Here is a 24,572-nt window from a genome sequence, read left to right on the forward strand (position 1 = left end):
TTATATATGCCAGAAGCACACCTGCCTGGTTGAGCTATTGCTCCCCAGTAGGCAGCTGGAGGAGGTCAAAGCCAGTAGCCGCTGCACATGGGACATCTTGTGTTCTCCCCCAGGGCAGAACTGCCTCTGAGACCAATGGAAGATCTTGCACATACAATTCAAAGGGGAAAAATGAATTTTTGGAGTGTGCCTTTTAATCACATATCCACCCCATGTTTGCAATAGTTTTTATTTTAAATCCACAATCCCATGCAACATTTCTGTTCCTTTATTTTTAGTGCCTTTCTCTCAACACTAATGGTATCCTGCAGCTTTACAGATCTGAAATCTCTGCCCTGGGATCTGGAGTCTTTCTGTGGATATCCCTTTTGATTTCATTATTCATTTACTTTTCTTCTTCTGTGTTTGTCTCTGTCTGTCTCCTTCACAGCCCTGTTGTTGAATGAGCTTGGTAAGCGCGCATTTGTTTTTCTTTTCCATTTTTCCAGTTTGTCTGCGTATTTTCGGAGACAATTAATTTTGCTTGACGTTTTTCTTTGTTCACAACATTCTCTTTTAGGGTGGTCGGCACTATTTAAGTAAGCTCAGGTATCTAATGCCACATCTTTCCTTGGAGTAAAGCCCCAAAGTCACTAAAGTTAATGAGCAGTAACCTGCTGTGGCGAGGAGCATTTTTTGGGAGTGGAGTTGTTACAGCCATAATAAACCCGCCGACACCCCGAGCTCAAACCTGCGCCATGCAAATTAACCCATAGCCTTTTACACTGGCATGGCAGAAACAGGATTGCCTGGTGACTTAGGGATGCTTGTGGCTGGACAGGAAAGTTGGCCGGTCCTTTCTGAAGAGACGATGCAAACTTTGCCTCCAGTCTTGGGGAGATTTAGAGCCCACCCAGCCCCTGAATTTCTTTGCTGGCCATCCCCAGCACAGGGCGGCCAGGGAGGGAAGCAAAGCTGCCCTCAGTCCCCGCAACACCCCCAGACCCAGGGCAGGCTCGCACTGGTTTTGCCCACTCCGCAGCATATATTGGGTACTTGGGGGTGGCAGCTTACAGGTGTGGGTTGAAAAGCCTGTGTTCAGGTCTCCCTGCACTACCCCTGGGGCGTGTGTCGGGAAGCAGCCCCCCATGTCCGCAGTCCCTGGCCATGGGGCAGGGAAGGACCACTACGTCCCTGCGGGATGCAGGGTGTCCGTGTTGCTGTGCCGATGCTAATCCTCTCTCTCTCTCTCTCTCTCTCTCATTTTTGGTTTCATCTAGGTGGCTTCACCATCACAGGTATGGATTTCTGCTCTCCCCGCCCCCCCCCCCCCCCCTTCCCTCCTTTTAATGGCCATACGCTCACCCCGCTTTTTCCTCTTGGTTTCCTCTTTGATTTTTTTCTGTCCTGGAGGGAAACTCTGGAAGGGTAAGAAGGCACCGTGCTGCGGCCCCATGTCCCCAGCCAGTCACACTAACGCCCTGTCCTCTCACAGAGTGCTCTGCCTGCTGCACACACCTAACCCCCACCTCGGGGGGGGGGGGGGGGGGGTCAGCCGTCACCCCTGAAGCAACAGGCAGCCCCCCCCCCCCCCCCCATCTCTTGGAGCAGGGGCCTTTCTCCACTTGGTCCAGCCTTCCCCTCCCCGCACAGGAGGTGTGCACGGGGCTCTGCATGGCACGGGGAGCTTGTCCTCGCAGCCCGTGGTTTGCTCGTCCTTCACCCATCACTAGGCTGAGCGCTGCAGGGGGAGAAGGTCCCGGGTCCCGCACGTTGCAAAGCAGCCCCTCGGGAGCCCTGGAAACAATAATTCAGACTAAGGATGCTCTGGCCGTGAGGCCGGTCCCTTGGACCAGCAGGAGAAGGGCTTTCCCACGGCGTGGTGCCACCCGTGCAGACAAGGGGCAGCCGGCAAGGGACCAACGCTAACCACGTGTGAAGTAGGAGTAGAGCTTACTAACCGCACAGCGGCGGTTTGCACGGGGCATACGGTCCCTCCTGCTGATCTCCTACTGATCGCTTTGATAGGCAAACCTGTCTTCAGGAAGGTCCAGGCTAGAGATCATCCTCTTCCTTGCACCGTGGTCACCATCCGAGGTACCGGGAGCGTGACGCACGAGGGCCGCGGTGGTCTAACACGGACTGACTGGGGTGTTTGACTACTGACAGTTTAACTCATGTCTCCAGTGAATCCAGCCCTTTTTAGCGCTGATGCCCCGCTCCTCCCTGGGGTGGGCTGGAAGGGAGCTCAGCGGGGGTCTGCAGTGACAAAAGCCATGCTGCCAGGGGTCCCCGTGCCCCAAAGGTTGCATGGATGCCAGTGGCAGTGCAGACCTGCTCCGTTGCTCTGCAGCCCCTCCGCTGCCTCCTCTCACAGGGTTTGGGGCCCGGCCGTGCCCTGTGGATGGCACCTCGCACCTGTATGGCTCCAGCCCCACCATCACAGCAGGAGTTTCATGCTGTCCGGCTGCCGGCCACTTCCCCAAGGTAAAGGCCTGCTTGGAAGGAGGCAGAGCCAAGATTTCATACCCATCTCAGCCCTGGGGCTGCTGGCAGCTCTTTTTGGTTGTAACAGGCTGATAGAAATGTCCTGGCCATGCACCAGTGCAGACCTGGAGACCTGGGAAACAGTGTAGCCCCAGGGATAACCTGTCCCCTCCCAGCATCCCTGTAGGAGAGGCAGCGGGTACCAGGCGATAAGCTGTTTCCCAGCCCTGAAGGTGAACTGGACTCCTTTTGAGGTTGGACGAGTTGCAGACCTCTTGCAAGCATTTCCCAGCAAAACTACCTTGTCTATTGCTCCATGACCTCCTCCTTCTCAGCTGCTCTGTCACTCATGCTCCCACCCAGAGACTTCCTGACCTCCCCCTCTGATGGGAAGCCAGCTCCAGAGAGTGACTGGCCGGTCCTGGCTCACCCACGGGCTCTTTGCTTTGCAGAGGAGGATGAAGAAAAGCAGCCACTGACCAGCAAGGAGGAGGAAGAGCGTCGAATCGCCGAGTTGGGGCGCCCGGTCCTGGGAGAGCACACCAAGCTCGAAGTCATCATTGAGGAATCCTACGAGTTCAAGGTACTGTCCGCGTCCCCTGTCCTTGCTTTTCTTCCCCTCCAGCTGGGGACCCTCCTTTTGCATTTGCACGGCATTGGCAAGCACGCGTTGATGGTATTGCAGCAAAGTCAGGCAGCTCCTGGCATCACAAGGCCTCAGAGCAGGAGCGAGGGACGCTTTGAAAGGTAGCTGAGCCAAGGCATGATGAAAGGGTGAGGGCCACCCCAGTAAGATGGCTGTGGGTTAAAATGCACTCCGCATCCTCATTAGCCTGGCCATTAGCCCACAGCCATGGTCCTTGGGGGATGATCCCAGTCTTCCTGTCCCACTCACAGACTCTTTGTGGTTATTATTATACAAGCACATCAGTCTGGTGAGCCTAAGAGTTGACAGGGCTCCAAAATGCTGCAGGTTGCTTTAAAATGTAACCTTGTCCTCACAGTGGTGTGCTACACCCAGGTCCTACTTACAGGCGGTCTTGAGTGAGCCCCGAGCCTGGGACTCCCAGCGCAAAGGGCTGATACCCTAAATGCAAGTAACGGCTGTGAAGCTAAGCTGCATGAATGCGTGTGCCAGACCAAGAGCTGAAAACTGGCCATTGCATTACCTTTTCCATTTTTCTGCAGTATAAAAAATAACAGACCGCCTTCACTGTGTTGCAGCGGTGGCTGCCTCCCCCCCTTGGTTTCCCTGCCCACCGTCAGTGTGTGCCTGAGGCATCCCAGCGGGAGGGCAGCCCTCAGGCTGCCTGCCCAGGAACATTGCCTACAGCATTGCTGCCACAGCACCTTCCCTGCTGGCACTGAGCTCCAGCTCCTGAGCGGCACAGGGAGGTGGAGCCCAGCTCCACAAATGGGCCTTGATCAAGTCCCAGAGAGTGCTTTGAAGCAGTCCAGTAAAAATTCTTCCCAAGGCGTTGGGAAGGACAGGAGCTGTGGCACCTCAGCGCTATTTGCTGTTAAACCTCCACAGAGATGGTGCAAACTCCCATCATGAGCAGGTTTCAAAAGGTCTTTTTGAGCAGCAGCAAGGGGAATTGCAAGTACTTACATTTGCTTTCACTGCTGGGGCTCTTGACCTGAGCTTAAAATCTGCTAAGCTCTTTCCATAAGTGCATGGCTGTAAGCACTAGGGCCAGTGGGTTTTAGCCCAGCGTCTCCAGCCCGATAGCCCCTAATTCTCTCCTCTGCATCTCCATCCACAGAACACGGTGGACAAGCTCATTAAGAAGACAAACCTGGCCCTGGTGGTTGGCACAAACAGCTGGAGGGAGCAGTTTATTGAGGCTATTACTGTCAGCGCAGGTGAGTTTGGACCACAGCTCCAGTTGAATTACCATCAGCCTCGGTCGTGTCTTGGCTTGGCTGTATCAGTAATACAGACTGTAGTGGAGCAGCAGGAGGCAAAACGAGTGGCAGAGTTATTTACAGGGCCTGCATAAATAAGACAGCTGATTAAACCCTTTTGTGAGAGCACCTTGTCTGATGTGTAGGAAACCTCCTGCATTAAGTGTGTCTCTAGCACCCGGCAGAGAAACACCCTGGCTGTTACCAGATGGCAGAGGGGAAAAGTCATTTCAGTGAGAGGGATCTGGGAGGTGAACAGTGTGTTAAATTCCGAGTGGCATAAATGACGCTGGAGCGAAGCAGCAGTGCTCCCCATCCCTGGTGCTCCCTGTCCTGCTGCGGTGAGGACAATGCAGTAGCGAGGGTGCTAAGCCCTGAAGACGGCCGCTGAGCCACCCTCTCTGTGGGCCAAAATTTGTCCCTTGACCCCCTGCTTTCAGGAGCTCCTGCTGCTCCAGACAGCTGTGGCTGGAGGTATTTAATGGCTCAGCACCCCAAGAGCTGTAGCAGCACATGATATCTGTGGTCATATCAGATCATATCTGATCATATCCTTCTTCTCTTGGACAATTGCCTTTCCCTCACAAATGCCCTGTTCTACTGTTTTCACAGGCACCAGTGCCACGTTTACCAGTATGCCCAGTATAGGATACATCAGCATTGCCACATCTGTGGAAGGTTAAAGAAAGGTGGTCTCCTCCAGATGTGGTTCTAACAGCTGGAGACACTATAACTCACTGCCTGAATGTTACCACCTCACAGCCCAGCAGCTTGGGCTGTGTGTGTGCAGGCATTAGGGCAAAATCAACCAGCTTAAATTAAGTCACTGGGGAAGGCAATTTGAGCTCATCTGGCTAATTGTGCATTGAAATGCATGGGGGAACATTCACACTTCCTACCTGGAGCTCTGCTGTACAGGGTAATCTCTGCCCAGCACAAAGTAATTAAAAGTGATTGCCATACCATTTATTCTCTGCCTCTGAAAATGAGGATAGGACATTGTGCAGCAGCTATCTCCTCAAACTGTGATCCCTCCTCTTGTAGCATAGTTATTCTTAGAGCCTCCAGCCAAGAGCCTTCCATTATTTTGGATACAGCATGAACATATCATGCAAGACAATCCTTGCTGCAGGTTTTGTAGCTAATACGACTAAACTAATCTATGCCAGAATCAATTATTAAATTGCATCCCATATTAAAGCAAAGATAATCACTGGTACTTGGATCCCATCTCTGTGACACAGGTAAAGACTGCAGTTATGTGAAAGTCCCATTGCCACCGTGTCTTGAATATACAGCCACCATCAGTGCTAACAGGATGATTAACAAACATTTAATAAACATGGCATATTTTGGTGGACAGGAGCTGTCCCTTGCAGATGGGGAACAGCAATTTGTCTCTGAGCTCTGGACCTACTTTTTTGCCAGGATTTAGCTCCTCAACCTTTGTGCCAGGCAAGTTAAAATGCCTCAAACACTGGAGTTTGGGTTTGAGTTTTCCCCTGCAGCCCACCATGGAGCGCAGGTGAAAGTCACACACTGGCACTTCAAAATGGAACATCCCAGCTGAGAAAAGACACACTAAAAGCCCACTTCCCACCCAGTGAGCAACTGGCAGCAGTGTTGGCAGGGATGCTGAGCGATGGAGCAGCAGGAGGTCAGGTCTGTGGAAGGGCAGTGCAGGTGTAGGCAAGACTGTGCCATGCCGTGCCGTGCCATCCTGCGCTGTCCGCAGGGCTGAGCTGAAGCCTCTCACCCATAGCTGCCTTTGGGGTGCACCCAACAGCCCATAAAGTTTCTTCCACGGCAAAAACAACCTGGGGTTTGTGAGCCTGTTCCTGAATGCACCCCTGGGTCACCATCTGACCTCACTCTGCGTTTCAAGTCACCTTCACAGGATCTGGTCAGTTCTTCAAAAGAGAGATGTTATTGCCGCTTAATAAAATGATAGACAGATCTGGATGAGTGTTATGACAGTGGCACTCATGTTCACTTTTCAGTCTGTTTTATCGTCTCCATAAAGGTTTAGATCCATGACAGTACTGCTGCCATGCAGCTTGGGAGAGAAAATACCTGCTGCAAAATTACAGTGTGAGCACAGCACAGCGTATCCTGCCAGTACCAGCCTTTGTGCAACGAGCAAAACAATGAGGCTAGCATAGGCTTCCCAGGTTAAAAAACTATTCCTTATCTTCACAACAATGCACAGGAATAGGGTATTTATATCTCCCAAAATAATAACACCATGCCACAGATTAGCTACTGTTTCTGCCATAGTGAGTTTGAAGCTTTAAAGCCAAGCAACGCAGAATTTTCCATCAAGTTTTTGTAGAGATATGAAGTTTCCCACTGCCTCTATCGTATGTTTGGTCTTGATCTGCAAAGGTGCTTTGAAGACAAACGACGTGTGCAAAGTTGCACCCCAACAGGGTGCCGGGTAGGACTTTTCCCTGGTCCTTCATGGCTTTATTTAGCCAAATATTGAAAACCTCCAAAGATGATGTTCATCAGCCAGGGTATGTGTCCCAGGGCTGCACCACCCTCCTGAAGGAGATGTTTCTCCTGATGTTACTACCCAAGGTGCAGTCTGTGGCCGTTGCCCCTTGTATCACTTGTCAGTGCAGAGCCGAGTTTCACTCCATCCTCTCTGTACATGCCCTCCAAGCCACTGTAGGCTGTTGCTTGGTCCCCTCCAACCTCCTCTCCTCCTGATTCACCAAGCCATCTCCTTCCACCTCTCCCCATAGGCAACATCCTCCAGGCTCCAATCATCTTGGTGGCCCCACTGAATCCCCTCCAGCTTCACCCCCGTCCTCACGTGGGATGCCATACCCCCTCTGTACAGACAGATACCTGCATTAGAAGCCCCCTCCTGCCGCCCTCTCCCCTGCAGCCACGTCTCTGCTGAGAGCCCCAAGGATGCCAGCAGAGTGCAAGGATTACCTGTACCGGAGCTGGGCCAAACCAAGAGCAGGTTGGCTCCCCTAACAGGTTACCACATCTCTGGAGGGTGATCACAATCTGGATGATCCCTGCGCCTTTTCCTTTTCTTGCTCCCATGTACCGTGCGCTCTCTGCGGGACCACAAAGGGGAATAGCAAAGAGGTGAAACTTCAGCGCGCAGGGTTTGGCACCACTTTCCCAGGAAGGATGCCATGTCTTGATCCCGCAATTGGCTTTTCGTCACCACCTTTGCGATGAGGCAGAAAGCGATTGTTGTTATCAGCAGCAACAAAGCAAGCAGCTCACCAGCAGCTTCCCCCAGTAACTCTGTTGTCACGGCACAAAGCCACCATTCGAACACAGGGTTAATTGATACCCACGTATTGGTACACAGCATACAGCAAGGCCATTTTATTCTCCCTGTAGGAGGCTTTATAAATTTTGTTATTCAGTCAAACACCCACATTGTGGAGGAAGATGTGAAAGGAGGAATGTTCACCCTGGCCAGCAGTGGGGCAGAAAAAACCAGCACGGTCTCATTCAAATGCTTTACGCCAGCCTGATCAGTACTGTGGCTGCTGGGAGAAGCAGCTTTTCCCAGGCACAGAGCCATCATCCCTCTAAACCCAGTGTCTGGCGAGGTGGGACCTCGTCCCCTCACCCACTGTGGTGGAGCAGAGCAGAGGCTCAGGTCTCACTGGGTGCTTTTGGCTACTCTGGGACTTGGCCCCTTTTTTCTGCCATCCCAAGGTGTCCTCCAGAGAAGGAGAGCCAGGCTCATTCGTGCCGTCTGACGGGGATGGACTGCATGTTGCATCCTCCCATTGGTAAGGAGCTTCTTCCAACAGCCGTGCAGGGAGATCTGGTGGTCCACATCCTTGGAGGGGAAAAAAATGCATCAAAGGCAATGACAAATCACCAACCCGAGTGCAAGGAATGTCTTTAACACAACTTGCAATGGCCTTGGAATCCCCGACGTCTGTGACTTAGAAACCCATCCTTGTTCCTTGAGGGCAGCAGGAAGGCTCCCACGGATTTCATTGGGAAGCGTCACCTCCCCTTCATGCCCAGGGGTGGTTCCAGCATGAGCAGGAGGAGTTTTTGACCACTGTGTCAGGCTGGGGGAGCTCCACATTTGCCATGCAGCCTGCCCAGAGGACAGGCTGGCCGGCAGGCTCATGAGATGCCACATCTGAGCTGCTGGAGGTCACCAGCCCCAAGGGGCTCACTGGCCCGGTCAACCCCACACAATGGGGTCTCCCTGGAGGCTGGATGCCAAGTGGCTTTGGGGAGACAGGTGAGGTGTTGACACCTGGAGCAGGGAAGGGAGAAACAGAGACACCTGCCTGGATCCCCATGGTTCTGCTGGGACCGACAAGGTGAAGATGTGCTGGGCCAGTGCCAGGGGAAAGGGCCGAGGAACCAGGGGAGGGGGCTGGGATGGTCCGACGTCTGCTGAGCTCTTTCCCTGTGACCCACAGGAGAGCTTCTGGGCACGAGCCAGCCTGCACATCCAGGGGGCATGGCTGTGGGTGTGTAACTCCCTGAGAGCGTCTGGGGGCATGCAGCAGCTGGCACTCGGGGTCCGAGAACCCCCGGGACATCGGGCAGGATGGACATGAGGACTCACATCCCCAACTCCTCATCTGTGCTGGAGACCCAGGTCTTGCAAGTGCCGCAGGGGCCACAGCCCTGAGCAGCGGTGTGCTGCGCGGGGCTGAGCACTCAGCACAGCACCAGGAGAGCCCGGGTCCAACCCACACAATGTGCCTGGTGAGCAGAGATGGGGCCAGGACTGCTGGCAGTCTCAAGCTGGGAGAATGACCCCTGCAAGGCATTAACAACAGATTGGGGAGAAGTGGAGCGCTGACCTGGATCAGGGACAGAAAACAAAGAGAAGAAGGAAAGTGCATTTTTGCTGTGACAAATGATGCCCCATTGCTGGCTCATGACCTGCGGTGCTTGACAGTTACCTGGAAGGTGTGCAAATGGGAAAATGTTTTCTTGTGCAGGGAAAACCCACTGACCTGGGTCAGACCAGACTGAAAGGAATGGGCAGCCAGAGCTCGTAGGGAGGTGTGTGAAGGGGCAGGGAAATACAACAGGGAAGGACAGTCAGCAGTGATGGACCAGGGAGGTTTTAGAGCAGGTATTCTTTATGGCTGGACCCCAATTTGTAGAAAAGGTGAAGCGCCAGAGCTAGCAGCTCAGCAGCCACACAAACCAGCCGTCTTTCCAGAGAGCTAGAGGCAATCACAGGCACTTGTGAAAAGCGGCTCAAAAAGGGCTTCCTTAGGGGAGTCTCCATGAGGCACGTGTTGCTCTTGGTGGGTTTGCCCGTCCCAGTTGGCTCCAGCCAGTGTGAGGCCGGTTGTTTCCCACGTCTTCTGGGGAAAGGGCTCCCGAGCAGGGGCTGGGTCCCAGAAAGCATCTGGTGGTTCAACTCAGGCAGAGGTGCTGGCACGAGGCTCTGCAATTTCTGAAGTGCAGGTTGGTTTTCGAAACTAATGCCTTGGAGGGTCTCTGTGGCGTGGAAAGGGGCCAGGAAAGGCCATCAAGCCCCTCTGATGATCACCCAGAAAATAAGACATTTGGAAGTCAAGGCCTTCTAGGGCCCAAATCATGAGAGACGGCATTTGGGGGGATGCCGTAGGTACAGGAGCTTTGCCCGACCTCCCTCAGGATGGGCGAGTCTAATCAGGCACTGGTGGTTTTCTCCAGGGGAAGATGACGATGACGATGAATGTGGGGAGGAGAAGCTGCCCTCCTGCTTCGACTACGTGATGCACTTTCTGACTGTCTTCTGGAAGGTCCTTTTTGCCTTCGTGCCCCCGACAGACTACTGGAATGGCTGGGCTTGCTTTGTTGTCTCCATCCTCATGATTGGCCTCCTGACAGCTTTCATCGGTGACCTGGCATCCCACTTCGGCTGCACCATTGGCTTGAAGGACTCGGTCACCGCAGTCGTGTTTGTCGCACTGGGGACGTCAGTGCCAGGTAAGGAAAACAGCAGGATTTGTTGTAAAGGTCCATCTCTGCCCAGTCTGGGTTTGGGTTTGGGCTGGGAAAGCTGGGCACAGTGTGGTCCTTGGCTGTGCTCTGCAGGACCCCCAAGGACAGATATGAGGTAAATGTGGAAGTTGGTTTTCAGTCTCAGGTGGGCAGGGAGGATCAAACCAGGATGTGGATTCAGTCCACAAAATTATTTCAAGGACCTTGCCCTTGCAAAGACTGTGAAGTGTCTATTTCTGTGGACAGCCTCCACGGCATCCACTCTCAGAGTAGGAAATTGGTCTTTGATTAAAATGCTGCCTGTGTTGCCAGTCTTGTACTTTCTGAGCATCTGCTCCTTTAACCTTGCCTCCCGTTAGGTGGTAGTCCATACTCAGGGTGCATCATCCCCCACAGACACCTTTGTGTGAGACCAGGGTCAGATTTGGTTCAGATGGATCAAGGTGAGGTTGCTGAGCCGGGGAACCTGCTCGAAATGCAACTTGTGAAGGCCCTAGAAGGCCCCGGCCCCACAACTGTTTGGAGACGTGTCTCTGATCGAATGGTCACCCAGCCTCAGAAGACAGCAGAGACTGAGGGCTGACCAGGGAGAGAAAAAAGCATGAGTTTCCATACCTACATACCACTTTGTCCTCCCAATGCACATTGACTTGCTGCAACCCAGCCAACTTGCTGCAACCAGCTCAGCAAAGGGCCCCTCTTAGGGATGAACCAGTGCACTGAAGAGGATGGTCCCAGTGACACGGTTTCTCTGGGAAGTCCCATGTCAGCTTGTGTGAGAGGGCCTGTGCCTTTCTCTCACCTTATTCCATGTGCTGTGCTGGCCAGGCAGAGCCTGGTTCCCAGAGAAGGGGCTCTACCCCAACTCAACCACGCCTCACGTCGGTCACACCTTCCCTCGCCACCCCCAGGCTTCCAGTGATCAGCACTCAGGTGCTTGAAGATCTTGAAATTGTCCTAAGGCTATCAGATCCCAAAAAGAAGCAGCAGAACCAAAAGAAAGAATAGATTAGGGCCAGGAACAGAAGAAGTAGCATTTTTTAGACCTCTGGCACTAGAGCTTTTAGGCGCAAGGTTTGCAGGGCTGTCTCACACCCTTGACAGTGAAAATCTTCCCTCCTGCTTTTGTCAACAAAGGGTAGCATTTAAGAAGTTCTTTTTAGGGTACATTTGGCTACTCTTGTTTGAACTAGCAGATGCTCCCAGACTGTGTTGTGTTAGCTGGGTGCTAGTTGGTTTCCTCCACACCTGCCTTCCAGGAGGCAGGCAGACAGGCATCAGACAAACGTGCAGTGAAAACAAGACTGATGGGGACCTTCCCTGCATTAAAAGCACCGCTCAAGCTTGCAGAAGTGTGCGTGGTTGTTTCCGCACACTCTGCATGGCGCTGTCAGTGTGCCCCATCCCTCCTCCCACGGTGGCAGCTGGAGAGCCACAGAGGCATCAGCATTGCCCCACAACCCTGTTACTGCACCGTGACCAAGGCTGAGATCAGGGTGAAATGCCTTTTCCTTCCCTCAGCAGTCAGATGCACTTCCATGGGAGCTTTTCTAAAAAAATAAAGCAGCCTTTTGATTTGTTTGCTGCAAATGGCCCCCCTTGCTGTGCTTATAGGTGCCCAGCCCCTCCCGTTACATGAAACTGGGTCTTCGTGCCAGGCTGAGCTTCACCGTCTCACCTTGGAGTCCCACTGGGAAGGAGCGTAAAGGAAACTCTGTAGAATTAATAAACATTAAATCTGACCTCACCATTTTCTTTTTCTGAGCCACACTCTGCTGCCTGTACCCAAGGTGATCTGGGAGTGCAGATGAGTTAAGGATTCATCTTCTCACTGTTAGCTGAGAGTGCTCACCTGGACAAAACCCAGATGCTAATCCCCCCCATCCTGCTCAGAGAGCAGATCCAGAGTGGGTTTGGATGTAAAATCAGGACTTCCCTGTGGTGCAGAGCAGTGTCATGCTGGGCTACTTGACACAAGATCTGCCATGTAAAAGGCCAGCTGAGCTTTATCACAGCAATTTTGCCACTGGTATTAAAGTTGGTGGAGTACCTGGGCAAGCATACACCCACCTGCATGGTTTTTCTCCCTAAGGGGTGAAAGATGACCACTTGTTTACCAAAGTGTCAGGGTCTGCACAAGGCACTGGACTTTAGTGAGGCAAAAGGTTTTGGAAAGACATCATTAAAGCAAACACAGAAACACAAATACAAAACTTCAGGTGACCTGGAGGACAGATACAAACCATTGTGGCTCCCACAAAGCTTTTCCAACCTTTTCTGTTCTTTTACAGGTCAACACATTAGTGGATGTGGGAGAAGGGGCCAACACCGTGTAGTACTGGGAAGTGTTGTCTCTTGCTTGAAGCACTGTGGGGCATCTGGGGCCATACTGGGGAAAGCCCCATATTTCTGGACATTGAGATTTCCCTCCTGGGCATTTCTGGACCCTGACTGTCACTCTGGCTCTGGCCAGACATGCCCTTCCTTGGGAGTGCCCATAGACAGGGCTGTACCCTGTCCCCTTACCCACTGTCTTCATTCCCCAAGTGATGCCTTGACACTTGTCCCCAAGCTGCCTGCTGCTGTCCCTCCTTACCTGGCTGTTTCCCAAGGGTTTCTCTCTGCCTTCCCTTTCCAGACACGTTTGCCAGCAAAGTAGCAGCGACGCAGGACCAGTATGCGGATGCCTCCATCGGGAACGTCACCGGGAGCAATGCCGTGAACGTTTTCCTGGGTATCGGGGTGGCCTGGTCGATCGCAGCCATCTACCACGCAGCACACGGACAAGCCTTCCAAGTCTCGCCTGGCACCCTGGCCTTCTCCGTCACCCTCTTCACCATTTTTGCTTTTATCAGTGTGGGCGTGCTGCTCTACCGGCGGAGACCCGAGATTGGAGGTGAGCTGGGCGGGCCGCGGACTTCCAAGCTGCTCACTTCCTCACTCTTTATCCTCCTCTGGCTCTTGTACATATTCTTCTCATCTCTGGAAGCCTACTGCCACATAAAGGGCTTCTAAAGGGACAATCAGAGATAGTAAATATATATATATCTATATGTATCTATATAGAGCGATATATAGGTATAGATATAGATATAACGCTGTGTATAATGAACAGAGAAAGAATAAAAGAGATTTGCCATGTTCACACACCTGCTGATGGAAAGCGGCTTTGGAGCATCCTTTGAACTAGGCAGGACCCCAAAGCCAGCAGGACTCCTCCCCGGGCAGCGGCCCCGGCCAGGAGCCCAGCGGCAGGGCCCTCTCTGCAACTCTACCAACAAGAGCAGCTGGTAGGCACCGAGCCCTTTCCCATCGCTCTCTCCCACCCGCCGACCCCCCCGGGAGGATGGATGCGAAGGCGACCGGGGCATGTTGGTACAGGGAAAGCCAGAGTAGCTGGTGAGAAACAGAGCAGTGGGTGAGGGACGGAGAGGAAAGCGAGGGTCCTGATCTCCAACCACCATCCACCTGCCTTCGCCACTCAGGAACGTCCCCTCTGGCCCTGTTGGAGAGAAGCGAGAGACCGGACTGAAGACAAGGGGAAATTGTGGGAGCTTTCTAAGGATAGAACACAAACCGTTTTCGTCATTGATTTGGGGTTGGGTTTGGTTTTTTTTTGTTTTGTTTTGGCGTGTGTACAACTAGCATTTCCCCCTCACATGCCCCTCACCTTTCCCCCTCCGTGCTTTGGGGATGCGCAGCTGCAACCTCGTGTCCAGTGTCCTAAGCCAAGGCTGCGCGGAGTGGCAGGGGCCTTCCTCCCGCCTCATCTGCCTCCTCGGGCATGCTGTCGTGGTATTTGTAACATTTGCATGAATGAAACGAACCCTATCTGTATATAGCATCCTATAGCGATAGTCCTTCCAGCCATGTGGGTTGAGCATTACAGATACAAGTGTTTTCTTTTCACTGGGTTTTATTTATTTTGTTTAGTTTAGTTTCGCCATAGGTTTTTGTTCGTTCATCTGTTTCCTCTTAGCACGGGTAAAAGGAGGGAAAGCCGTCCCCATTTATCACTCCGCGCGTGGGTCCATGAGAAGCAATAACAGCCACACAGATGTAGGTTTTCAGGGGAGGAAAACCCATACCCCAGCGACTGCAGGCTCCATCCCACTGCGCGGCTGGGGTGCCCCCGACAGCGGCCATTCCAGGACATGGCTGAAGCTGGTGTGAAGGCCTCCACCATCCGCAGGAGGTTTTACACAAGGACCCAGGGAGCCTGAGCGGGATGAGCAGCGTCCGAGCCCAAAGCGGGGGTGAGCATGGCTGGGCCCCAGCACCTTGCCTGCCTATGCCTTTATAGCCAGTGGCTGCCTCAGAACCCTGATATTTCCCGTCTCCCCAGAGGTCTAGTGACAGCCCCTGTTTCTGAGCGTTAAGCCATCAGGATCAGTCCCCGAAGCTGGTCCTTTCCCACAGCCATTTGGAGGCAGAATAATTCAGCAGAAGGGCTGAAGGGCCATAACGAGATCTCCCACGCTGCTGAGGGTGACCGGGAAGCATCCCCCAAGGAAGAAGGCCACATTTTGCACTGTCTGAACCTGAAATCAATGGAAAGGATGAGACAGGGAGGTGTAACTCAGCATCACCCCCCGACTCCAGAAGTGGGGGCTGGGGTAACGAGCCCAGCCCAGGGTGTAGAGCCCCCTTGGTTGCAGCACAGGGCTGACGTTGTGCGCTGGTGTTGAGAGATGTCTTCTTACCCTATGCCCTTCACCAGGCTTCCTGGTGGCCCAGCCAGGCAAACGCCCAGCCTGCACGTCCACTGGTGATCTCTTCCCACCCAGCTGAAAACCACGTCTGATGCTTGCACCATAACCGATTGGCTGGGGGTATTTGTACTCATTTTGAACAATCTGTGGAAATTTTTGTAACCTGTTGTAAGATTTTCTCTAGGAATATGAAGTTGTGGGTTGTTTTTTTTTTTTTCTTCTTCTTCTCAAGCCTCTTCTCACTTTTGATGGGTTTGGGGGTTTTCTTTTTGTTTCTCATTATTTTGAGGGAAGAATCAAACACAGGCGCAGGTTGTTCAGGTTTATGATTACCATTATGTACAATGATTTCATTTTCATCTGTTTGGCTTCATTGATTTTTCTTTGTGTGTATTGCCCACCACTATAGGCAGTGAGTCCACTAATTGTGATGATCCTTATCAATGCTACACAATGCACAGACAAATAAAGTTTGTAATGATTCCTGATGGATCCAGTAGTGCTCCTGCATATTCTCTATGGAACACCCTTCCTTTCCCTCCCATTGTCTCCCTTTCTGTTGTACCCATCTCTTCTTTACTCATTGGTTTGCCTTCGCTGTGCTTCTGCCACTGACGGGGGGGCAACGGTGCCTCCGCACGCCCGCTCTTGCCCCATCTCATGGTTTTCTTCCTCCTCCATCTCCATCACGCCTCGGGCTTGGTGTGCCGCGGTACAGCCGGGGCTCGCAGCCTGCCCAGCTCTCAGGGGGATGCAGGAAACCACCCAAGGACAAAGCGGCAGTGCAATCCTTCTGGGGCCAGGACCCGCTCCTGTGCTGGGTCCCCCATCATTGCTAGCTTGCCCTAGGCTTGGGGAGAGCTGTGCATATGCCCCCAAGGTACTCAGCAGCTCTTTCTGCTTGTGTCCTCTAGCTACGTAGAACGGCTCCTGGCTCTCATTCCAACCTCACAGTGACCTGCTCTAGGTTAAGCCACTAGCTAATGATAAGTAGGAATGCAGCAAACCGGGAGCTCAGGCTGCTCTGGGCAGCTGCCTGCCCGTGCTCCAGTCCAGGTGCCGTGGGCCGTTTGTGACCCCCATGGCTGGACAGATCTCGGGCAGCACTGAGGAGGAGAAATGTCTCTACCTGCCCAGGGATGTTGCTCCTCCCTGTGTTTCATCCAGCATCTGTTGAGCTGCTGTCCCCTAATAACCGCAACGGCCCCCACACCCCCGCAATGCTTCCAAGGTCCTGCTCTGACAGCTGAACTCAAACACCAGCTCTGGAGACAGTGTGTGTCTTCATCTGCTGGGGCTTTCCCCACTCCTCCCAGTCAGGCTCCTGCCCACGCTCCTGCCCATCGGCTGTGCGGGAGCAGGATGGGGCCGCACGGCCGGTCAGACTGGCACCGACAGCAGCGGCTGACTTGCGAGCTCCAGGCTAGAAACGTGGCACCGAGCAAAAAAAGAGAGAGGGTAGGAGGTAGCCGATTTTGTTGCAGCATGGCGGTGTCTGTAGAGGCCCAGAGGCAGTAAAATTCCCATCTGCTGATGTGAGGAGATGTGTGGCAGAGCAGGTAGCTAACACACCCTGGCAGCCAGAGGATTTAACATGATCTCTGGGCTGCTCTCACCCAAACCTGGCCCTTCCCCACACACTGTGATGCTTTTTGCCAGCTGTGCTGCCGGCCCCACTCTCCCTGCAGGTGCTTGGCACCCTCCAGGATGAGTGCGGGTCAAGCTTCAATGCTCGTCGAGCCCCAGGCGAACGCAGCCGGTCACGTCCGTGTGCTTTTCCCAGGCAGTGAATGATGAAAGCAAAGCAGCTCTCCTGACCCAGTAATTACATCTACTGGAAGGTGATGTTGGTATTTTGCTCTCATCATTTGCTTCTTCAGAATGAATTGCAGTCGCTGAAGTCATTAACAAGTTGAACGGGACTCGTGTAGCAGCTCGGTTTAACAGGCAGTAAATAACTCTTCTGTTCACAAAGCTTTCCGAAGGGAATGATGGAGCATTGCTTGCTTAGGACGAGGCCTAAATCACACAGTAAACACCAGCCTTGTTTATGCAATTATTCTCTGTCAGCTTCGTGCTTTCTGGCATCTTTAACGGGCGGATGCAAAGCATGATGTGTATCATCCGCCCAGTCGCTCACGGTGGAGCCACGGCCGAGCAGTCAGCCTTTCACCTCTCTGGCTGCCGCCTCGCCGTGCCAAGGGGAAGGACCGCTGCACCGAGCCCCGGCCGCCCGCCTGTGTTCGCAAGGGTGCAACGCCGGCTCTGCCGCACCAACCTCGTCTTTAAATCAAACCCTCCAAAGGCAAAAGCAAACTGCCCTCCTCTGCGAGACGCCCGTGCCTGGCAGCACACCGCCAGGGGACAGCAGGAGGGAGCGCGGCCCCCGGCGCAGGCACGTCTTGCCCCTGCCCATCCCGTGGGTCTGATGCCCGCGCTCTCCCATCTCCTCCTCATCCCTGCCAGCCTCCCCACCTCCCTCGCAAGGGAAGGGCATCGAGCATCTCTGATAAAGCCCTGGGCTCAGGGAGGTTGCCAGAAACCACACTTCAAACCCTCAGCCTCCGTCCATCCTCCTGCCCCGGATTCTTGTCACCCCCTCTCACCGCCCCGCTAGCCAAAGGCAAACCTTTCCATGGAAAAGGATGCAGCACGGTGCGAAGGACTTTCAGAGCCAGACGTCCGAGTAACTCGGACGCTATCCGCCGCTATCAAGTCCCACAGATGCTCCAACTCCACACACAGGCCACTGCAAAGCGCTTGGGGACAAACAGAAGGAGCGCACAGAGCAGTGACAGCCCTGAGCATCTTGGCAAAACCATATCCCCAGCTCTTCGGGGGCCAACAGGAGTGGAGGCAAATCCCAGCCACTACCTGAATGCACGGAAAAGGCGCAAAAGAGTCGGGGACTGTGCAGGTCCCTGGTGCCAGCGGGAGCCACAAACCTGCAGCATCTTACGGCTGAGCCTGCCCGAACTGCTGCCGCCCGCCTGCACCCCTGCCAGGGCAGCAGGGGAACCGCTCGCTCCAGAGGTGCAGAGGATCCCTCGTCTCCAAACAATGCGCCCGCCCATGTGCCACCCATTTCCAGGCTGCCTGCGACGGCTCTGGGGTGAGGGGACGCTGCAGGAGTCATTGGTGCATATTTCTCCCAGCTTTCGTTGCTTCCTTAAAGGACAAAAGGGAAACGGAGGCTTTAAGCCCTTTCTGGTCATGAGTCTGGATGCAGTCTACAAACTCACCATGCTATTTCTGCTGTGGGAGGGGAAAACCAGAGCCCGTGTGTTATCGTTACAGCTATTTTTAAATGCTTGGGTAAGAATCAAGTGCAACAGTATTGGCAGTCATATAGGTACCTAAGGAGGAGGTTCAGCTGCATTCCCGGAGGGGCAGGGCTGGGCATAGCCAGAAAGTGACAGACAGAGAGAAAAGAGGGAAGACTTAACGCCGGAGGGTGTTATTCTGGGAGAAACCCCTGCCTTATTTTTCTGGAGGCTTTGGCACCCAGGCCCATCTGGGGAAGCATGTTTGCAGAGCACCAGGAACCTCTCTGAGCGTGCGATGACCAACCACACACATGCATACACATGCACAGCACAGCTGCAAAAAAGCCTGTTTGTCTTGTAAAAAATTGACTTGTGCAGGAAAGCATCCAGAGGCATCTGTATTCTTGCAAAAAGCACCGAGGGAAAACAAATACAGTGGGATTCCTCACCTTTCAAGGACTTGAGCCTTCCTCCTTTTGGAATTAGAGGTGCCGAGAGCCTCTCACCAGCCAGCAACATCCTTCACGCAGGGGGAAGGGATGCTGCAAAGGAAAGGGGCCCGTCTGGCCAAGCAGAAGCTGTTATCAGCAAAGATAGCCAGGAGATTACTCTTACTGGCAGGATTTGCTCTCTATGGCACATCCCTGAGAGCATCCAAGGGGTCTCCGCAGGGTCTTGCTGTCTCTCTGGAGCATCTTGAGAACAGCCAGAGATGTCTCTGAGTACCCAGTGCCCCCAGGGTGGCCTGTCGCTCTCTCCTGCAGGCCCTGCACCCTCCCTTGGCTCCTTCCCACCCTCCCAAAGCGCATGCCAGCTTGGGGCTCCCCTCTCTAGAAGTGTGAAGGAGGGCACTGGACTGCACGTGGTTCCCAAATCGGGTGCTGTGGAGTGCCGCTGGGTGGCGGAGCTGGGTGCTGCTGGTGGGATGTCCAACATCAGAGGGCATGGGGAAGGGATAAGTGCCACAGGGTCCCAGCCAGACCTGGAAACCCCATTATAGGCACTGCCACAGCATGTCCCCCTGCTGCAGCTGCCGTGGCTACAGACATGCGTCTCGAATTCTGCACAGCTATAGCACAGCCTCTAGCTTTTTCAGCTGGCTATAGGCACCAACCCCAGGCAGTATTTTCATCTATTTGATTCAAAACAGCCCTTGATCTGTTGTACTACACAACAACAGCTCTCCACCCCTCCCAGCACACACACTACCACCAACAACCCCCACAGCGTGTAGTTCCAGGTAGTGGTGGGAAGGAGCATTAGCAATGCACCAGGAGCATATGCTACCTGATGTAGGGGTCCTCCAGCATCCATCCTGAGCCAGCTCAAGGCCCCAAAATGGCCATCTGCGCACGGTGATAGTCCAGTCTGGGGCTTGTTCTGGGCTGGTCCCCCCCTGTGGAGCCTCTTCACATGCCCTCCTTGCAGAGGAGCCTCCTGCTCTCTCACTGCACCGAACAGCAGCGCTTGTTAGCTCAGGCTTGGTGTCTGTGTCTCAGGGCAAAGATTAACCACTCCAAAAGATGTCCTGGACTTGAGACCCTGCAAGCAAAGGACTATGCAAGTTTCCACGCAGCAGAGGCGAACTTCAGCGTGCTGAGCCCCTCCTGCTCCTCACCCAGGCACCGTTACAGCCACCACCCACAGGCACCATTTTCATTGTGCTGCTGTCCTTCACTCATGAGTTTTTGGAAGATTAAACATTTCTGCTGAATTTCCACCGCTATCAAGTCCCACAGATGCTCCAACTCCACACACACCCCCCAACCCTGCCTCTACGCTCCCAGAGCAGACGAATCACTTTAACTGGGGGTTCAAGGTCCACCTCAACTCCTTTCTTTCAAAATGGAGCCTGTTCTTGGTGCTCTAAATATTCTAAAACTTATCTACCTGCCTACAAAAGTTTCCTGCCCTCGCCTAAAATGGGTAACGTTTAAGTAAAGCGAGTTGCAATGGCTTGGGGTGCTTATTCCCATTTAGATCTCCTAAACCTTTGCAGGACATGGAGGACTCTCTCCCTGCGCCTCCTATCTCTTTACTGAGGTTGGATTTATTTCTTCTCCTTCATTTCTAACTCAGAAGAGTCCCTTATAGATGACAGCAAGGCGAGACCCATGTGGAGAGCAGCCTTGCTCTGTTTTCTTGATGAAAATTGCCATGGCGGTCCGTGGCACTGTCATCACCAGGAGCATGTGCCCCTCTGCCCCAGCCCATAGCCCCTGGCAGGCTCTTCCCTTACAGAAATGTTAATTTCTGGCACATGAGCTTCTTTGCAGAGATAATTAGAAATGTGGAGAGTTGCTGAGTCACTGTAAAATTGCTGCACTAGCAACAGGATAGATTGGAACCTGGTGGTTCAAATGTAGCCCAGGTTGCCATCAGGCTTATTTGCAAGCGTTAATGAAACCTTTTGCAAACTAGTGGCTTTGTGACTCCCAGGGATGTAAGGAGGCGCACGAGCAGATTTCCTCTTGCTCGGTGTAATGCTGAGATGGGTCCCTTGCCCCCTGCTTTCAGCTATGGCCCTGTGCATTGCCCTGGTCTTGTCTTGCAATAAGAGCTGTGATTAGATGCCCCTTGACTGAACTCCCCCTGTACAGACGAAAATGAACCGATGCCTGTTGTGTGTTCATTTGTTTGCCCCATGTTGCTGCTTTTGTCTTCCAAGCTCTTGAAAAAACGTGCTCACGCAGTGAGCCATGCAGGACACCTGCTTGTCTTGCTCTTAATCAGGAAACATGCACTACTTCTAGCAGCTCTAGAGAGTAAAAGATTGCGATAATATCTTTTACATTATAGTCACTATGTTAGCAAGAAAGAAAACATTATTTATTTTTTCCCTGACAACTTAACTTCTGACAACACTTGTCCAGCTTCTTTTTTTCCATAATGCATTAAGCATTAGGGGGCACTGCTCTACAAATAACCCAGCTTTCAAGACTACCTGTTGAGGACATTGTTCAGCAATCCAGCAAAACAGTTTTATTTGTGGATGGAGGGGAGAAGCACATGCATACTGGTAAAAGCCACAAAATGCTGAGTTTGACAGAGTGCAGCCCTCTGTATCCCGGGTCTCTGTGCCGAAGAGACGTGGCGTGAGGTTGTAAAATCAAAACCGTGACTTCCTGAAGACCACTCAGCAGTGGCGGGCATCTTTATACCTACCACTGTCCCTAGGATATCCGCCGAGGTCTCTGGTACACCTGGTGCTCACCCGGTGCAAACGTCACCATTAATCAAGCGAGAAGAGGACATGGAGGACACCACGTGCTACCTTCCCCCTACCCCAACAAAAAAGCCTGTGGGATATTCCCAGCAAGAAGCAGTCAGACTGCCAGGGAGCAAAGCTGTTGCCAGGAGACCTCACAGGTCTCAAAGGCAGCAGGTTCCCAGTGGGACTCTCTCTGCGCTGCTCCATCACTGCCGCAGCAGGCAGAGCTAAAGGAGAGGCCAGGCTTGTTCACGCGAGCGTCAGCTTTGATTTCGGCCAGAGAGCCTGCAGGGAGAGGCCATAATATGCTGAAGAAGAGGGAAATGAGAAGGGAATTAGTAAAAAAAAACGATAGTAGCAGTAATTTAGTTCCATTACTAATTTTCCGCTGTAATTAAGTGGTCCGGTTACCTCGGTGCTTGAGTGACCACTCCAGTTATCAAAAGCCATTTCCGCACACTTGAAACGCAGGGAAAGCAACCGCTCAGCTTTCTAGAGTAGAAAACAGGCTGCTGCTATGAGCTCAGAGAGGGCACAGAAACACATCTGTCTTGGCAGAGATGCAATTCAAACCAGCAGCTTCTTCCACTGGTCCCACTCAGGAGAGGAGGGACGCTCAGGCAGGGAGCTGGCAGCTGCCTGCACAGCCGGTCCCAGGGATGCTGGATGCTCCCCATGGATGAGGCAGCCGGGGCCCCCTGTAGCGGCAGGACGCAGGACAGAAAGAGCTCTAAATGGCTCACCAGTCCTAAAAACAGAGGGGAACAGCTAGCGGTTAGATGCACCCCATCAGGCACAGCAGGCGTGCAGTGCTGGGGCACAGGTAACACGCCTGACGGGCACCCTGTGCCAGGGCAGCAGCTGGGGACGGCACTGCCAAGGCAAGGTTGTCCTCTGGTCTTTCTGACGCACTGGAGCACATCCTTGACGTGCTCCAAAACGACAGCTCACGCTTTCCTGCTCTCCTCTGACAGCAGACCCCCCTGCTCACCGTCCTGGGAGTACCCTGGGGGAGGCAGGCGGCGGGGGGGAGGCTGCGACCACCCTGACGCACCCAAAGCACCGGTCAACGCGGCCACCCGCCACGGTCACCCCGCACGTCCCGTGTCACCCGTCATCCTGTGCATCCTACCCCTCACGGCCGCAGGGCACTCTAGGGCAGACAGACGTCTTGTGCAAACCTTGACCAAGAGGGAGAGAGAGAGAAAGAGACCTCTGAGAGCCCGACGCACCACCCGGTCACCCCACCAGGGACAGGGCAGGCAGACCCCAGCTGGGCAGAGCCAAATTTTTCCAAAGCGGGGCCGAAAGGAGAGTTTGCAGAAGACCTGGCTTGCCTGGAGGCAGGAACCAGAGCACGGGTCATCGATTCAACCCCACCTTCCCTCTGCCGCCTGCGCCGAGCCTGGCGCCGGGAGCCGGCGCTGTCCTGGCAGCGCGAAGCCCCTGTGCCGGTGGGTCAAAGCTGAGGGTCGCCCCCAGGCTCAGCAGCTGAAGCCTCCCGATCTCTCTGTCTCTCTCATGGTTCCTCCTAAGTTCAATGGCACAATGCAGCTACACTATTTGAAAAGCCATAATATTTGTTGGTACGACTCTTTTATTACCGTCGATTTATATATATTTGTTGATAAAAGAGGTCATCTTGGGAGACACTTGTAGTCTACTGGGAAATAATTATCTGATGCTGTATATGCTGTACATGCTGTATAAACAAAGCAAAATATTTAAATCTAAATGTTCAGTGGACTCGGTGGCATGTGCTGGGCGGGGGGGGGGGGGGGTTGGAGGTTGGGATGGGGCAAGACCCGTCCATGGGCCACCACGGCTCAGGCTCGGGGTCCCCGGCAGAGTCCTGGTCAAAGCCTGCGGCAGGGTCTGGCCACGCTGCAAGGGCAAAGCCTGCAGCCCACGCAAAGGCGAAAGGAGGCGATTTCGCAAGGGAAAGCGGCCGCACTTCATCTCCCTCCTGGGGGGTGAAGCACAGGACCGGGTACGGCTTGCTTTGTCAGAAACTCTCAGCGCAGCAAGCCCGGCGTCACCCACCCGCTTCCCTCTTCTCCTGCCCAGGGTGGAAACCCTTCGGGCACCCCCCAGCGTGACATGTCTAAGCCTTACGGTCAGAGAGAGACGATTCCCAGCGGGGAGATGTCCGGCGGTGGCAGAGACTGGCTCTGAGCATCTGGCTCCTCCGACTCGTTTCCATGCTAACCCCGTGCAACGGCACCAGCCGCCCTCCCCAGCGCGTTTTACAACAGCGACGAGCTGTGATTTTCCGACCTGACGCGTGCTGTTAGAAAACCTGTTTCATATTTTCCGTGGTATCGATCTACAACTTTTGAAATCATTGGAGACAGTTGTGGTAGCCTAAAAATTGTGCTGAGCTCATATATTTTTATATTTGTGGTGTTTTCCTATTAATAGAGAGTAGTGAACCAGTAACCCTATTAGCTGAAAGTGAACTATTCAAAATAAATATACGACTGCAGAAAATATTTGTAAAAATAATTTATTTAAAATATTCTGCCAAAGATAGCTCTCTAATGATCTGTAAAATGTTGTTTCTCTCTTTTTGCTCTGAATGTCATTGTGAAAGCACCTTTCTCCCCACTATCTTTTGAAGATTTGCTTTTTTGTATCTTTAAGGGCAAAGAAATACGCCAATGATTTTTTTTTAACGGAGCAGTAAAATAGAGTAGTAGGGAGGCACAAGACAACTTTATAAAGGTGATAAATGGGATCCAGTAACCATCACACTGAGAATCCAGTTTCTCCTGTAGTTCCTCGTGCGGACAGATGGGTTTTGAACCCCGGGCCAGTTCTGTAGCAGGAAGGTCCCAGCTGCGGCTGCTGTCGCTGCTGTGTAGCTCACTTGAAGGAGAGAAATCTCTCCACCATCCATTTGCAGTCTCGGGGCATTTGCACCCCCTCACGGGTAACTTCTGCCTCTTCATTATTTAAGAGCGCAATACCTTTATTAGCCCTCAACAGGCCCTGTGGCACACGGGTAACCTGTGCTCAGGGCTTTGAGGGGCTTCGGCCCCAGGAGGTCTGGCC

General features: G+C 53.3%; 1 protein-coding gene across 3 annotated transcripts in view; it reads left to right on the plus strand.

The window, feature by feature from the left end:
* SLC8A1 (solute carrier family 8 member A1) overlaps window positions 1-15,533 on the plus strand; it is a 123,836-nt gene extending 108,303 nt beyond the window's left edge. For 2 of the 3 annotated variants that reach the window (XM_049818235.1, XM_049818236.1), the window contains exons 4-8: window positions 1,260-1,277; window positions 2,919-3,049; window positions 4,233-4,332; window positions 10,039-10,314; window positions 12,968-15,533. In XM_049818235.1, coding sequence (XP_049674192.1) covers window positions 1,260-1,277; window positions 2,919-3,049; window positions 4,233-4,332; window positions 10,039-10,314; window positions 12,968-13,344 — 902 coding nt within the window. In that variant the 3' untranslated portion in view covers window positions 13,345-15,533. The remainder of the gene's footprint in view (window positions 1-1,259; window positions 1,278-2,918; window positions 3,050-4,232; window positions 4,333-10,038; window positions 10,315-12,967) is intronic. The other variant, XM_049818237.1, reaches the window with a different exon arrangement.
* Window positions 15,534-24,572: the final 9,039 nt, after the last annotated feature.

This window comes from Accipiter gentilis, chromosome 15 (assembly GCF_929443795.1).
Source record: "Accipiter gentilis chromosome 15, bAccGen1.1, whole genome shotgun sequence".
NCBI lineage: Eukaryota > Metazoa > Chordata > Aves > Accipitriformes > Accipitridae > Astur > Astur gentilis.